We start from the raw sequence: 14,735 nt of genomic DNA on the forward strand, positions 1-14,735 counted from the left end.
ATACATAAAAGAGCAGACCTTGACAAACCTATTGTACTTTTGTGGGCTCCAGAAACCCCTTGTAAATCATACTCGGTCCCAACTGTGCGGGTAATGTAGTGATTATCACTTTATGACATTTTATGATGTGTCCAAGCAAAGAGGGACCAAGCAAATTTGACAGCTGTCCGAATTTTAATTGCTTTCGAAACTCGGTTTAGGTGAAGACTCCTTTTAAGTTCCATGCACTTACCAATTTCTCTAGGACAGTCAGTTTCACATGCTTCTCTACTATTGAAGTTATTGTTATTACCATTACAACCAGAATAATAAAAAGGCAAGCATTGTTTTTCAGGAAAGTCGTAAAACCATCTGGGTTCCCTCCCCGTGCAATTACCCTGAGCTCTTGGAAGAGAGCAGTGATCTAATATATGCAAGTTAGTAAGTTATTTACATCGTGCTATTTTAACTATGTTAAATATAACGTGCAGAAAATTCAAGAAATAATTACCTTTTTTACGACCCGGTTGTGAACACTGCTGTTTACAGGCTTCTTCAGTTGGGAAATTATTACTATTTGCTTTGCATCCACCATAAATGAATTCTTGGCACTTTTTGCTTTCCTTATCATAGTACCATCTCAAATAATTACCTTTACAAGGTCCCTCTTCTTTATCTTGATCACAAGCGTCTTTAAATTCATTAGATTTTGTTTGTTTTTTTAATTCGAGTACTTACCAACGCTATCATCCGTTACACAAAGAGAAAGACATTCTTCACGTGTTTCAAATCTATTGTTGTTACCAAGACATCCGCCATAAATAAATTGTGCGCAATGCTTCCTTTCTGTGTCGTAGAACCATTGAGGATAGTACCCTTCGCATGGTCCTGGAACTTTCGGGAGTTTGCATCTGTCTGAAAAAATGTTTATTGAACTCACAGGCTGAAAGAATCTGTGAATAATTACCAGTGCCTTCTGGTTTGACACAAATGTTGTCACATTCATCCTTAGTCTTGAAACGATTATCATTACCATCACAACCACCGTACCAGAATCGCGAGCAGCCACCGTAGTCCATGTCAAAGAACCATTTAACAGTATAATTCCGACACGTTCCTCGTTCTTTAGGTTGCATACAACTTTCTTGAAGGTTTTGCGGAATATTTTCGCATCCTTCAAAGTTATCGCCTTTTGCTTCGGTGATTCCATCCGGACAACATCCATATTTACTGGAATCGCAACCACAACCAGCATGATTGGGTCCTTGTGCTGGCGTTCTATCGTCGCTGCAGCAACCAAATTCGGTGTTTCTGCATCCACAGCCTAAAATTTTCGTATAGATTTAATTTGTAGAAGGTGTTTTATTACCTTGTTGATGAGGTCCTTTGGCCACTGTGACACCATCAGGACAACATCCAAACTGGAAGGTATGGCATAGACACCCTTGGTACTCTGGGCCAGCAGCTGGTGTGTATGCATCTGGACAGCAACCATGTTCTGTATACTGACAGCCACAACCTTCATTATTATGTCCTCTTGCAGCTGTTACGTTATCTGGACAACACCTGTAAGGAGAATACTGACATCCACATCCCTCCAAGTTTGGTCCTCTAGCTGGCACAATGTTGTCAGGACAACAGCCATATGGGCTCGCCAAACAACACCCTTCGCCGCTGTATCCGTGGGCTGGAGTCACACCATCAGGGCAGCAACCAAACGGACCATCGGCGCATGGAGTTTTACATCCTTTGAAGTTGGGACCTTCCGCAGGAGTAACCCTATCGGGGCAACAACCATATTTTGAAGAATTACACTCTTCACCTTCTGATGTTGCTGAGGTAGTAGTAGGCATCTCTTCTTCTTTTTCACAACCCTTATACCTGGGCCCACTTGCTTTGGTGACATTATCTTTGCAGCAACCATATTTTGATTTCGCGCAAGCTGGCGGTGGTGGTGGACAATCTTCTTTATCGTTGCCTCCAGCAATTGTTTTATTATCTGGACAACAACCGAAAAGTGTTTCATTGCAGTGTGTAGACGGACACCCTTTAAATTTCCGACCGAGGGCAGGTGAAACTCCATCTTCACAACAGCCATATTTAGATTCGTTGCAGGTTTTGGGGTTCGGACAGCCCATGTCAAAGGGACCTTCAGCGGGTGTGATGTTATCCCAACAACAACCATAGATTGTTTCCGTACAATTCTTTTGTTTCCTCCGTCGACACATTCTTGGTTTCTCAGTTTGGAAGATGTCCGACCATGGAGTGGTCTCCCATATTGTGCTTCCCTCAGTGGCACCACTTTCGGTAGTTGATGACCAAATGTCGAATTCTGTTGATTCGGTAGAACCAGATGACAAATCAGTACTAAAAGACTCGGTGCTTCCTGTAAATTCTGTTGTAGATTCGGTTGGACCAGTGGATTCCGTGGGGCCGCTTGCTTCGGTTGTAATTTCTGAAGAACCAACACTTGATTCGCTACCTGAAGATTCGGATGTACGGCCAACATCTGTGGTAATATCGGATCCACCAGATTGTTCTGTAGTAACTCCAGTTTCAGTAATGTCTGTGTTACTTTCTGAACTCTTTCCTGTGGTAGTCTCCCGCTGTGATTCCACTTCTACAATATCCGGTTCTTCTAGTTCAGTACTTGCAGCTACCGTACTTCCTTCTACTGTAGTAGTATCACCATCAGTCGCCCCTGACGAATCTGTTGTTGTCTCTTCACTTGCCGACAAGTCTGTTGAAGCACTGCTTTCTGTAACCGAATCTGATGTGCTTCCTGAGGAGTCAGTTTGTTCGGTACTCTCTGAGCTCATACTACTAGCGGTGGTGTCACTACTCTCCGTTGTTGTTTCTGTGGGAGTGTCAGATGTTTCATCAAGATCCGATGAGGTACTAGACTCAAGAGAACTTGAATCTGACGAATCTGTTGCCGATTCTGTGGTTATTTCTGTATCAGCGACGTCCGACGAAGCGTCTGTTTCACCTGAAGCGCCAGTGGTGATGTCTGTTCCCCTTTCTGATGATTCTTCAGTGACACCAGAAGTGGCACCAGAAGAATCAGTAGATGCTTCGGTAGCTTCGTCAGAACTCTTACTGCTTTCAGTGCTTTGATCTGTGCCTTCGGTACCACTTTCACTAGAACTTTCGCTGCTAAGACTAGAAACACTGTCCACTTCTATTGGTGTATCTGTCTCAAATGTTGAACCTGCAGTATCACCAGAACCTTCCATTGTGCTTCCTGTCATATCAGAACTGGGCATGCTTGTCAGTTCTTGATCCCCAGAACCGGTAACTTCTGTTCCCTCACTGCCTTCAGGAGATGTTGGTGCGTCACTGAGCATAAGGTCGTCCATGGACAAATCAGTTTCTTTTGACAATCCGGTAACACTAGGCTCTGTACTGAATCCGAGTTTATCTTCACCCTAAGAAACACCAAAAGCATTGATCGTAATACCTATCATTTTTAAAACATACTGTTGATTCGGTAGCTTCTTTAAGGTCCCCTGACAGATCTTCTTCATCCACCCATTCTCCGTCCTCGCATTCATCAGATTCCACGATTTCGTAATCTTCGTCTTCTGGTTGCTCATCTGCTAAGGTTGTATCTTCTTTAGTCGTAGGAGTTTCAGATTCGTCGATCGGTTGGGTAACATCTGTCGGTATGATGGTATCTGCAGAAGATTTTCATTGTAGTAATGAAAGCGACGTCTAAGATACAACCTTCAGAACACGGTTGTTCGTTACATTCCTCTTTACTGAAGATGATGTCTTCGGGACTACACTGGCTGGCGTCAACAACTTGAAAGTCTTTTAAGCAAACAACCTTCTTGCTTCGTTCGCCGCCGCCGCAAGGTTTGGAGCATTCTGTCCAAGGACCACTGTACCATTCGCCAGGACATTTCTCAAGTTCTCCTGTACAGTTCCTAATCGTCTCGTACGTCTTATTTGAATCGCATTTGTCATTTTCTACTTTCGTCACGGTGCCTTCTTCACCCAGTAGTCCACAGAAGAGTGTTCGTGTTTGAACTCCTTGTCCACATTGAGCAGAACACTACTAATCCATCACAATGAAAACAATTTTCAACAAAAAGAAATGATTGTAGGTTACTACAGGTGTCCGGAAAGTCGCGCACCACCGTGAAACATCGAACAACGCCATAGATCACCGGAAAAATGTTAAAAAAAAAATCCATGTCTTCAATTTTTCGACATATGGTGGATTAAAGAGGCAAAGTTTGATGCGAAAATTAACGATTTCGGGGCAATAATTTTACGTTCAAATGAATTTGTTACCGAATAGTTATTTGTTTCACTAGAAAATGGTCTTTTGGAAATGCAAGGAAAGTATTAATTTCCGAGCATTTCCAAAACATTTTCTAGCCGTGTCAAACACGAAATTTTGTGCGCCGACAATTATTAATAGTTATTTATTTTGACTTTTGGTTTGAACTTGAAACGTCATTCCGTCATTTAGGGGAATTTCATCAGCTGGAAAATAGGTTGGTATAGTAAATCCAGCGAGTAAATAGGATGATTTGAATTGTATGGCATGAAACATGGCAACTTGAAATACTCTAGAATTTTCCGTCTTTTTGGGGATATTAATCTCGATTTAAGTTGGTTATGCAACTACGCCTTCCCGCCTTTTTTTAGAAATTTGTCAATCATTTGACATTCACTGACATTCGTCATTCTTGACCACTTTAAGATCCACTTTTTGCACTGTTCCTTGAGTTTTGTTGGTAAAATAGTGTCTATTTATAATTACTAGCTTTCCGGTTTTTCTCTTGTGCAAATTGTCTTTTGCAAGTTTCATGATGAGTAGATTCAAGATCTGTTGGTCAACTTGACCGACGTTTCCTAGTTAGAATGTTGATAATGAAAGATTTGAAAAGAAAAGTCACTAAATCTACGCACTAAAAAGTGTACCATACGCGCGAAATTTAAAATAACAAAATAACTCTAGTTACTGACAACCCTGTCAACCCATTTTGCGTAGGAATTTAGTGTTTTTAGTGTATTTTGTAGCATAATTTGCTGCCAACCTGTATGTCAACTGTCGAAATCTCCCAATCTCTCACCGGATATACTATAATAAAGTTTTGTGTGCCTCTCGATTTCCTGGAGGAAGGACTTACCTGACACACAACTTTAAAGTGTGTAAAAATTGAGGGTTTTTGAGGTTTTCTCTACGTTACCAAATTAATGACAAAACACCGAATTAGTTAGTTTGTTAATTCCCTTTCTATAATCAAGTAATAGGAGCCATTTTTATAGCAGTAAATTTAGTAAAAATAATGAATTTTAAAATTAGCATCATGACATCTATTTATTCGTTGGACAGACTATAGCACCCCATTTAAATCAAACAATTGCAGATTAATTTAAATTCAAATGTGTTTCAGCAAATGTTTGTGGTATCTTTGCTTAATTAATCTATCTTTATTATTTTCGAAGGTCATTGGCCTAAAAATCTGCACACAAATTGACACAATTGACATTTATGCAGCGATGCCGACTTGCAAAATAAAACCAACTATTTGAAATGTCACGTTTGACTGCCTAGACATTCAAAAGATAATTTTCTTGCCGCAAATGAGTAGCACAAATCTCATGAAAAGTGACGGAGGCGCACAAAAGACATTTTGCGCATAGGCATGGTGCAAAGAAAATCGGAAAAATCTTGTCAGAAATGCCTAAAAACTGCTAACAAGATTTTTGAATCAACAATTTCGATCAGTGTGGCATCGTTCACGTGAAACCATAGTTACATTACTCGATCATTAGCCGATCTGACTAACGCCAACAATACAACAACGTTACTATGGCTTTGAATACTGGATATTTAAAATATGGGGGGTACAGTTCTGCAATGTTGCCATTTTACAAACTTTCTTTTGGTCCTCCTGCGAAAACAGAGAGTCTGGATTTTTTTTTAACATTTTTTTGGTACTCTGGGGGACCACCCAATTTCCGGACAGCCTGTATTTAGGTTTACTGTAAATTATTTCTCGAATAAACTTATAATCACCTCACTCCACTGCGACGCGTACCAATTATAGTCGCATTGTGCCTTGGTCCCATTACATTGTCGCACCATCTCTGGTTTTTGCTCTTCGTCACAGAGGTGGTCCGGATATACTTCACCAGTGGCTGTCGCGCACTTGACCTTTCTAGTTTCATTAGTCAGTCCGCATTTGTCGCACTGAAAGCTTTGTTTAGATTCGTCAAGTGTCTGGAAATTAACTCACCCCACTCCAAACTGAAGTAATCCAGTCGACGCCCTCACATGGTCTTATATTACACTTGCGTTCCGCTTCTGGTTTCGGCTCACCGGCAGCACACTCAGAGTCATCCACAACTTCGATCTTGTCGCTTTCTTTGCGGTAGCAAACAACTTGTCGTTTTTCTTTACCGTCACCACACAAGTGGTCACACTAAGTACTAAATCAGTATAGCTTCTTGTAGTGAAGGAAGTACTTACCGGTTTCCAAGGTCCAACGTGCCACTTTGAACAAAGTCTGCCTTTGTTACAAGTTTGTTGTTGAGGAGGTTTAGGTTGGGAGCTGCATTCGGCTTCGTCTACGAGTGATGGGTAACCGTTGGAGATGATTTGTTGACACGCTACTTCTCGAGTTTGGACGCCGCCTTCACCACATGGTGCTGAACAGGGAGCCCAAGGATACGGTACCCATTGAGCTTGACAAGGTACTTCTGCACATCTTTGAGAAGTTGCAGGTTTATTGTTGCTGTCGCAGAGACCTTCTTCTACCGGTTCCAAAGACTTGCGACCAGCGCAAGTCACATTTCTGTATTGAACACCTGTAAGAAAGTTTAACACGGATGTTATATCAAAATAGAGTAAGTACCTCCGCCACAGCTTTGACTGCAAGGAGTGTATTGGTCGAAGGTCCAAGCATAAGTTTCCGTCTCGTATCCTGGTTGGATGTTAGTTGGAAGGCTGTACTCGTAATCTACTCCAACGTTATGATCTTGGTACAACATCTAAAAGAACTTACTGGTACTTGGGTTACTCAGAAGTGTTTCTATACATACAACAATGAAGAGCGGTTCATCAATGGGACCTAAACATGTGATCTTATCAGGAGCCGAGAATCCTTGTGGACTTCGTTCGTAGTGGAAATTGCACCCAGCAAACTCCATGGTTCTGGGGAAATCGATTCTCCAATTACCATTGAGATAGTAATGTCCAGAAGTGTTTCGCACAGCTAGGTAATTGTTCGAAGGTGCTACTTCTCCTACTAAAATGTTGGTAGCCCCTGCTGGTATCAAAAGAATGTCGTTGTAGCCCACTTGCAGATCTTGCATATCCAAGCGTCCAGTCACTGTGTTACACGTACTGCCGTCACCTCCACAGATTCTGCAGCGGTCTTCTCTCGCAGGAGAGCCCAACATCATATCGCAGCCCACTGGCTATAAGATAATCATTTAGTTAGAATAAGAGTAAGATTGATTGATTACTTGACATGTTCCTTCTATGCAGACATCTGGACTTTCCTCGGTGCATCTGGTACCATCTACTACCATTTCCCGATGTCTGTAGTAAAATCGTTCTCCTCTAGGCATACAATTCAGTTCGCACGGCTTCGGTGCTTTTGTGTAAGGAATCCACCTAAAAAACCTTTAGTTTCCCCTAACCACTGACAGTAATTTACCTACTGGTATGACACCCCATTAAATGGAACACTATCAAATTCCGAACATTGTTGCGCCCTGAAATCCCCAATATCCGGGCAATCCTGTAAAAATAGCCGGTTTAAATACAATAATACGATTACAGTCAGCGGTGTGATTTTATCTACAAGAAAGAGGTAGATCTCGTTATTAATTGCTGTCAAGAGTTATGCGTTAATAATCCCACCCATTTACGCGTCCTAGCGGCACCGAGAAATTTTTAAAAATGTGCTTTTTGAATGATTTCTGTGATTATATTAAATTTTTAACTGACCATAAACATAATAATTCACCAAGATAAAATGGGCGTCCTTGAACTTGGGTAACACTAATGAAAGGCTCCTCTTGTGCGGTGGGTGTGCTGTGTGAGGAAGAATTTCTTTTTTGAAAAGCCGACACGTGGTTGAAATAACTAGACACATGATTGACTCTATTGTCTACATGTGGATTATGACAAAAGGGTATTAACCGTGTAATGGTTATTTGAATCGTTAACTGTCTGTAATGTAATTGATTTTTATATGTTTTGTCTGATGAGACAAATTAAAAAGTATTGGCTCAGTGATAAATGATACATCTTTATTGTACTGGTAATAGATAAACAGCGGATTTTATGAAATATACATATAGAATATTCTAAAACTCTTGACTCATAGATCAAGGGTGCCAAAAATTGATTAAGTTTAATAGTATTCGAGAAAGGATAAAAAATTGTCAACCAATCCCGGAAGCTTATTCTAGAGATGGAGTAAAATATCCTAGGCAACCAGAGTGTTATGTTCATCTGACCAATGAATAATAGTATGTGTCCATAGTTACCGATTTTTAAATACTGTTCTGCTTTATGATTGGCTACCGTTTTTTCGTCTTAACTCGATTATTTTTTGAGATAAAAAAATTTTGTTTCAAAGTTTTGATTCTCCATAAGCATTTTTTGCCTGGGTCACGAGTTCTGGGACACCTGTATATCGTCGGCTTAATCTTGCTTCATTTAGGGTTGAAATGATTTTTCAATATTATTAAAAGAATAAGAAAAACATATGTACAGTAGACTCTCGATAATTTGAAATTCAAGGGACCGAGAGTTCAAAATATAGTGCGATTCAAATAATTGAGCGAAAGAGAAGAAAAAATTCAAATAAACGAGAGTTTAAAGGCAAACAGACAATAATCATAATAAACAAACCAATCAAAAAGAAAGCGTAAAATCCACTGACTTCACTTATAAAATATCGTAAAACTTCTATTTGGTAAGCTATGAATTCTTCTGGTGAAGAAGAAAAGAGTAAAAAAAATGTAAAATCTGATTTAAAGCTGCAATGGAATTTTTAAGGATGGCTTGTTCAGAAGTTTTCTGTTTTTTATGTCCGCCGACGCAAGGGACTTCAAATTAAGGAGAATTCGGAAGGGAAAAATCCAAAATATAGAATGTTGACGGGAAAAAAGTTCTCGGTTTTACTTCAGATTAATGAGGGGACCAAAATACATTAAAATTTTTCAATTTATCGAGGGCCGGGGAAAAATTTCAAATCAACGAGAAATTCAAATTATCGAAAGTCTACTGTATATCGTTGTTTAAATTTAAATCTTAGGAGGATAATTTTAAAATTAAGAAGTATTCTTTTTTCGTTTCACAAATATTCAAATGTCAAATATGAAAAATAAAATAAGTTTTTACCTTTCGTAAAAATTCGAAATGGACATTTAGTAAAACGATAGATATTGCCTTCAAATTTTACAAATAAAACTACACATTATTCATATTCCTGATTCAGAGTGCTTCACAATTGCCGCAAAGAATGATGGAAAGATTATACAGGGTGATGAAAAAAAAACGCCTATGATTGGAAGTGTACCATGTCTTTTTATGTTAACCCATCTCCGAAATCAAAGCAAAATTAATCTAAACCTATTCCTCTCTACAATATGATTTTTTTTTTCAAAGGAAAAAATTGGCAATGCCACTCACCACTTTCTTTCTTTTTCTCATCACCCTGTATTATTTGGTGGAAATTATACATTTCCTTTGTGCCTCTATCAATTCATTGTAGATTCTTTAGATTTTCTGGGTTTCTTTAATTCTTTTAAATTATTTCTCGCCTTTATTAAATTTTTCAGATTCTTGTTTTTTCTAGATTTTCTGTCTATTGTGTATTGTCTAATTCACTCTGAATTATTTTAATGTTTTTCAGGTTCTCTACAATATTTTTTTAAAATTAACTTAAACTCCTTTTAAATAGTTCAAGATTCAAATTCAATTCAAATTTTCTTTAAAATTGCGTTAAATTCTGTCTCAGTTTTTTAGAATATTTAGATTTTCTTAAAATATTTAGGTTTATTTTTGATGCCTTTGAGTTTTATTTTAATTCTCTCTTAATTTTCCTTGTTTTTTTTATTTCCTTCTAGATTGTGCATATTACAATATTTTTGTTTGTTATGTTTTAAATAAATTTTTGCACATTTTACAATAATATAGATATTTTTTTATTATTTTATTACGTTCATATTTATTTTCAGCTCTTTAAGTAGGAAGGAGAAAAAGAACATTCTTGACTATAAAGCGCTCAACTTTTACCATATCGTAAAATTTTCGTTTATTTATGATATTTTAAGTGGGTTGTAACAATATGTTCAAGAATTAGTTCCTCAAAATTTAATTAAATTTCGCCAACCAACTTTGGAAATTTGCCAAACTACATACCACGACAGGTTGCTTTTATGGTGTTTTGTAATGATGCGGGAAATTTATTACCAACTTCCACCAAGTGCTCACTCCACGTTGAATTGAATTTTATCCAAAAATGAGCTTGAACCCACAAAATTAAAATTTCAATTTTGCTAGTCCAAATTGGTGTTGTTTACAGAAGTGGTATTTTTTGCTACTGAAATCCCCCAACAACAACTTTATGGCTTGTATTCTATATGATAAATAACGGAAATAACAATACTAAAATAATATTATGTAAATTTTGACAAATTTTTATGAGTAGCTGATACCAACATTCAGTTTATGATTCACCTACGGAAAATCGTAACTTGGCTTTTTGCCCTTGTTTATTTCAAGAAAACGAATAAAAGGAGGGTAGAGGCGACAGATAAATTTTTATGGCAACCCTCATTTTGAATTGTCGTAAACTACTTCAAATGTTAAAGTCATAAAATACATGTATACATATTATAGACTTATATGACATTCGAATATTGGATAAGCCGACAAAACACATGTATGTGAATCGTAATAGTCAGAATAATTTATGCCATCTTATATCATGAAAACATTTATAGAGAAAAAGCAATAAAAAAAACAATAAGAAACGCATCAAACAATTTTGCACTATTACAAAAATAGTGGTATTGTAAATTAGCAAATAGTTACTTAAAATGCAAATTTAAAAAGTCATTCTTTATTGTACGAATGCCATGAAAAAACTCTTTAAACATGTATCATACAACGTCTTGTCTACGATTGTTCTCCATTTCTAATTTGAAAAAGACGTTCAATATAAAATCTGTTATCATCAAATGTTAAAATAAATAAAATTAGACAGTTTAATTTCGTATTAAAGATAAAAGAGTTCACTAGATGGCTACTTTTTGAACCAAAATCTATTCAAAAACGGTAACTTTGGTACGATGGTTTATATTATTGATTAATGGGTTGCCTACCTAAATACGCATTTACCATCGACCGTAAACTGCAAGTTTGTAATTTCTCTGTTTATTATATTACTTCTTATTGGTCCCGTTTCCTGTACACCGTTGATTACCCTCAAGGTGATAAAACAATTTATAGCCCGTCACGACAGATGGAAATCAAATACGTTTTTTTTTTCGGGCTGGGATCAGTGTTTAATAGCCCCCTTCAAAGTATTACGAAAATTTTAAATTAAAAATTATACCTAATCAATTTTTATGCTTAAAATAAATTCAATGAACCCTCTACACATTAATAACTACAACACTTATTCTGATTTGTTGACGAAGAAGTGCACTGTAATTAAAGCTTAAAATATAGTAGGAAATAGTAGTGGAATTTAATAAATCCAACGAACCCTATATTTAGAAAATGACACTAATGGTAGGAGTGTAATTCCAATCTTACTGTACGTCCGGAAAGATAAATACCACCTTTCCTCCTGACACCCTAAAAATATATAAAAACATTTTTCTTTGATGTTCCGCTTACAACGGAAGACTAGTTAATAATGACAGTTTGAGTGGGTACAAAATAATGCAAAGTTTTTAAAACTTCCTGTAATGTGTATCGTATTAAATAAAAAAAACGGACGTGACATACATACTCCTACATACCATCAATTCGTGACTAATGAAAGTTAATTTTAAAAATAGAGTAAAATATTTCAGATTACGTGCAGTTTACTTCATGTTTATTGTTACAATTTTTTCTCAAACACTGTCTCAAAATTTATTTTATCTACAAGTAGATCTTTCAAGCATCATCCAATGATTTAGCTCATCGGCCACTGCCTGCTTAATTTTGCGGAAGTCCAATAACAAACATTGCAATTTCTAATGAATCGGTTTATTCGATGGGTTTCAAAGCGCCGAGCGAGGTCGTTGGCTTCTTATGTAATATTCTATAAATAGTTTAATTGTGCCAATGTCTCTCTTTCATTACCTGGGTATTGCATGAGAAATGTCTAGTGGTGGGCCCCTGGCACGTGTAGCCTCCTGTGCATTGTCTGGTTTCCGTGGAAACGCCGCCTCCGCATGACCTAGAGCAAGGACTCGGGGATGACCAGTCGGACCAAGGGCCAAGATCGGGACCTTCGCCACCTGTGTATACGTAACTACCAGCCAAATAGAGGTGCTCGCCTTGCTGCCTTTTGAACCGATCTCGGTGGTGACGAATACGCTAAAAATAATAAGAAAAATTAAAAATTAAAAATATATCATCGGGATAACATAATTTTTTTGAATTTGCCGCTTATCTATAATCTCTTATAAAAATGTTTTTCTCCAAACGTCACAAAAAGTCACTATTTTTTAGTCGGTTTTAGACAGTAAAGTAGGCAATTTTGTTATAAGCAATGAAAAGCGCTCGTTGACATGGAAACACTTTTGCTGCCTAGGCAGAAAAAGTACTTTGTGTGACGGCTACTACACTTCTTTTCAATTCATAGCGAGGCCCCCATTTTAATGTCAACTATTTTACATGAGTGACCAGTATATTGTATTATGTTAGTAAAATGCATGAAAGTTGGTACTAATTGGAATGTTTTGAAGAAGAGGGAGATATCATGTCATACGTCAATTTGTCAAAATAGATTTGTTTACTCTAACCTACAAGCTTAAATTTTTAAACTTTTCTGGCTCTTAAAAAGTGCACTGTAAGTTGAAAGTACGTATTAAAACACTAAAAAGTAAGATACCGGCCATTTCTTTAACTAGACCGATACGTAAGCTGCCATTGAAGACTTCGAAATGATAGGTTACGTCCAGTACAAAAAGGTACCCCAAACTTATAAAAAGGCAATTTGGAGCAAGATTATATCAAAATATATCAAAATTCTTCAATCCTTTAATTGAGTAAGCATTCCTGTTTCAAAAAATTCAGCGAGATTTTATTACTTCACTGTTAATAACCAACAAAGAAACCACTTATTTAAAAACCATCTCAATTTGTAAGACAATAACTTCATATTTTCGGAAGAATTCAACAGTTTTTGATATTATTCCAACGCGAAATGTAAATGTCTCATCGGTGTTTACAATTATGACGTTCCTGTCAAAATGCTGTCATACATGTCGGCAACTTTTGGTGTTTAAAAATGTCGAGGTCCCCAAAAAGTACATTCCTCGACACAGTTTTTGGGTACAGTCCCAAATTTCGGGCCAGGTTCGACCTTTGGACCTCGCTAAGAACTGAAATCGAGTATATTTTGTATTATTCGACTTACATTTTGCACTTGCACTTGCACGATCTTAACTTTGAAACTCTTTGAAACCAATATTTTTCACAGTATATGTCATCAATGACAACTACATGCATAGCCATCCATGTTTATAATTCAATTTGCGTTCACTCATTGTTCAAAAATTCTTTGTCGCTTCGCCTTGCTACTGCAATTTAATTGCTCGACAAAAAGTACCACTTTTCTGCCGTATAACAAAATCTAAAGTCCGTTTTTTTTTTTAAACCACCAACACCGCACTCTCCCAGCACTTTACAACCGGCAACATCGTCATTGGTGACTTGGTGATAAAATCAAATAGGTTAGCTGCCTAATTGACAATTTGATTACACAAAACGGCCTTTTAGGCTGTGCCGAGTCTTTTCACTATTTAATCCTTTGATTTGCCATCCAACAGGGTATAAAAGAAACGTTTTTAACGCGTTTTTAACGGAAACAGTGCGTAATTGTTTGAAATGTCAAAAATTTGACAATTATTTTCTCACCAAAAATCTCCCTAGGCAACGTTGCCGGTTGTAATGCAGGGTGTTTGTGGTTTTAAAAAAAAACGGACTTTACTACAGTAAATCCAGCGAGTAAATAGGATGATTTGAATTGTATGGCATGAAACATGGCAACTTGAAATACTCTAGAATTTTCCGTCTTTTTGGGGATATTAATCTCGATTTAAGTTGGTTATGCAACTACGCCTTCCCGCCTTTTTTAGAAATTTGTCAATGATTTGACATTCACTGACATTCGTCATTCTTGACCACTTTAAGATGTTTGCACTGTTCGTTGAGTTTTGTTGGTAAAATAGTGTCTAATTACTAGTTTTTCGCTTTTTCTCTTGTACAAATTGTCTTTTGCAAGTTTCATGATGAGTAGATTCAAGATCTGTTGGTCAACTTGACCGAAGTTTCCTAATTAGAATATTGATAATGAAAGATTTGTAACAACTGGACTGCCAATAAAGTTTTGTGTGCCTCTCGATTTCCTGGTGGAAGGACTTACCTGGCACACAGCTTTAAAGTGTGTAAAAAATGAGGGTTTTTGAGGTTTTCCTACGTTAGCAAATTAATGACAAAACACCGAATTAGTTAGTTTGTTGATTCCCTTTCTATAACCAAGTAATAGGAA

At 37.2% G+C, this 14,735-nt stretch overlaps 1 protein-coding gene across 4 annotated transcripts in view; it reads right to left on the minus strand.

Annotated features, from left to right (window-relative positions):
- Positions 1 to 14,735, minus strand: part of Ppn (proteoglycan-like sulfated glycoprotein papilin) — a 105,618-nt gene that overhangs the window by 17,842 nt on the left and 73,041 nt on the right. For 3 of the 4 annotated variants that reach the window (XM_088049473.1, XM_088049477.1, XM_088049470.1), the window contains exons 3-17: positions 12,320 to 12,556; positions 7,666 to 7,745; positions 7,468 to 7,618; positions 7,042 to 7,419; positions 6,855 to 6,990; positions 6,470 to 6,807; positions 6,237 to 6,422; positions 6,017 to 6,190; positions 3,706 to 4,036; positions 3,460 to 3,656; positions 1,349 to 3,407; positions 947 to 1,303; positions 718 to 894; positions 491 to 670; positions 233 to 403 (exon numbers count right to left, since the gene is read on the minus strand). In XM_088049473.1, the coding sequence (XP_087905599.1) occupies positions 233 to 403; positions 491 to 670; positions 718 to 894; positions 947 to 1,303; positions 1,349 to 3,407; positions 3,460 to 3,656; positions 3,706 to 4,036; positions 6,017 to 6,190; positions 6,237 to 6,422; positions 6,470 to 6,807; positions 6,855 to 6,990; positions 7,042 to 7,419; positions 7,468 to 7,618; positions 7,666 to 7,745; positions 12,320 to 12,556 (5,152 nt within the window). The remainder of the gene's footprint in view (positions 1 to 232; positions 404 to 490; positions 671 to 717; positions 895 to 946; positions 1,304 to 1,348; positions 3,408 to 3,459; positions 3,657 to 3,705; positions 4,037 to 6,016; positions 6,191 to 6,236; positions 6,423 to 6,469; positions 6,808 to 6,854; positions 6,991 to 7,041; positions 7,420 to 7,467; positions 7,619 to 7,665; positions 7,746 to 12,319; positions 12,557 to 14,735) is intronic. The other variant, XM_088049472.1, reaches the window with a different exon arrangement.

This window comes from Gnatocerus cornutus, chromosome 1 (assembly GCF_029298725.1).
Source record: "Gnatocerus cornutus isolate USDA-ARS CGAHR chromosome 1, icGnaCorn1.1, whole genome shotgun sequence".
Lineage (NCBI taxonomy): Eukaryota > Metazoa > Arthropoda > Insecta > Coleoptera > Tenebrionidae > Gnatocerus > Gnatocerus cornutus.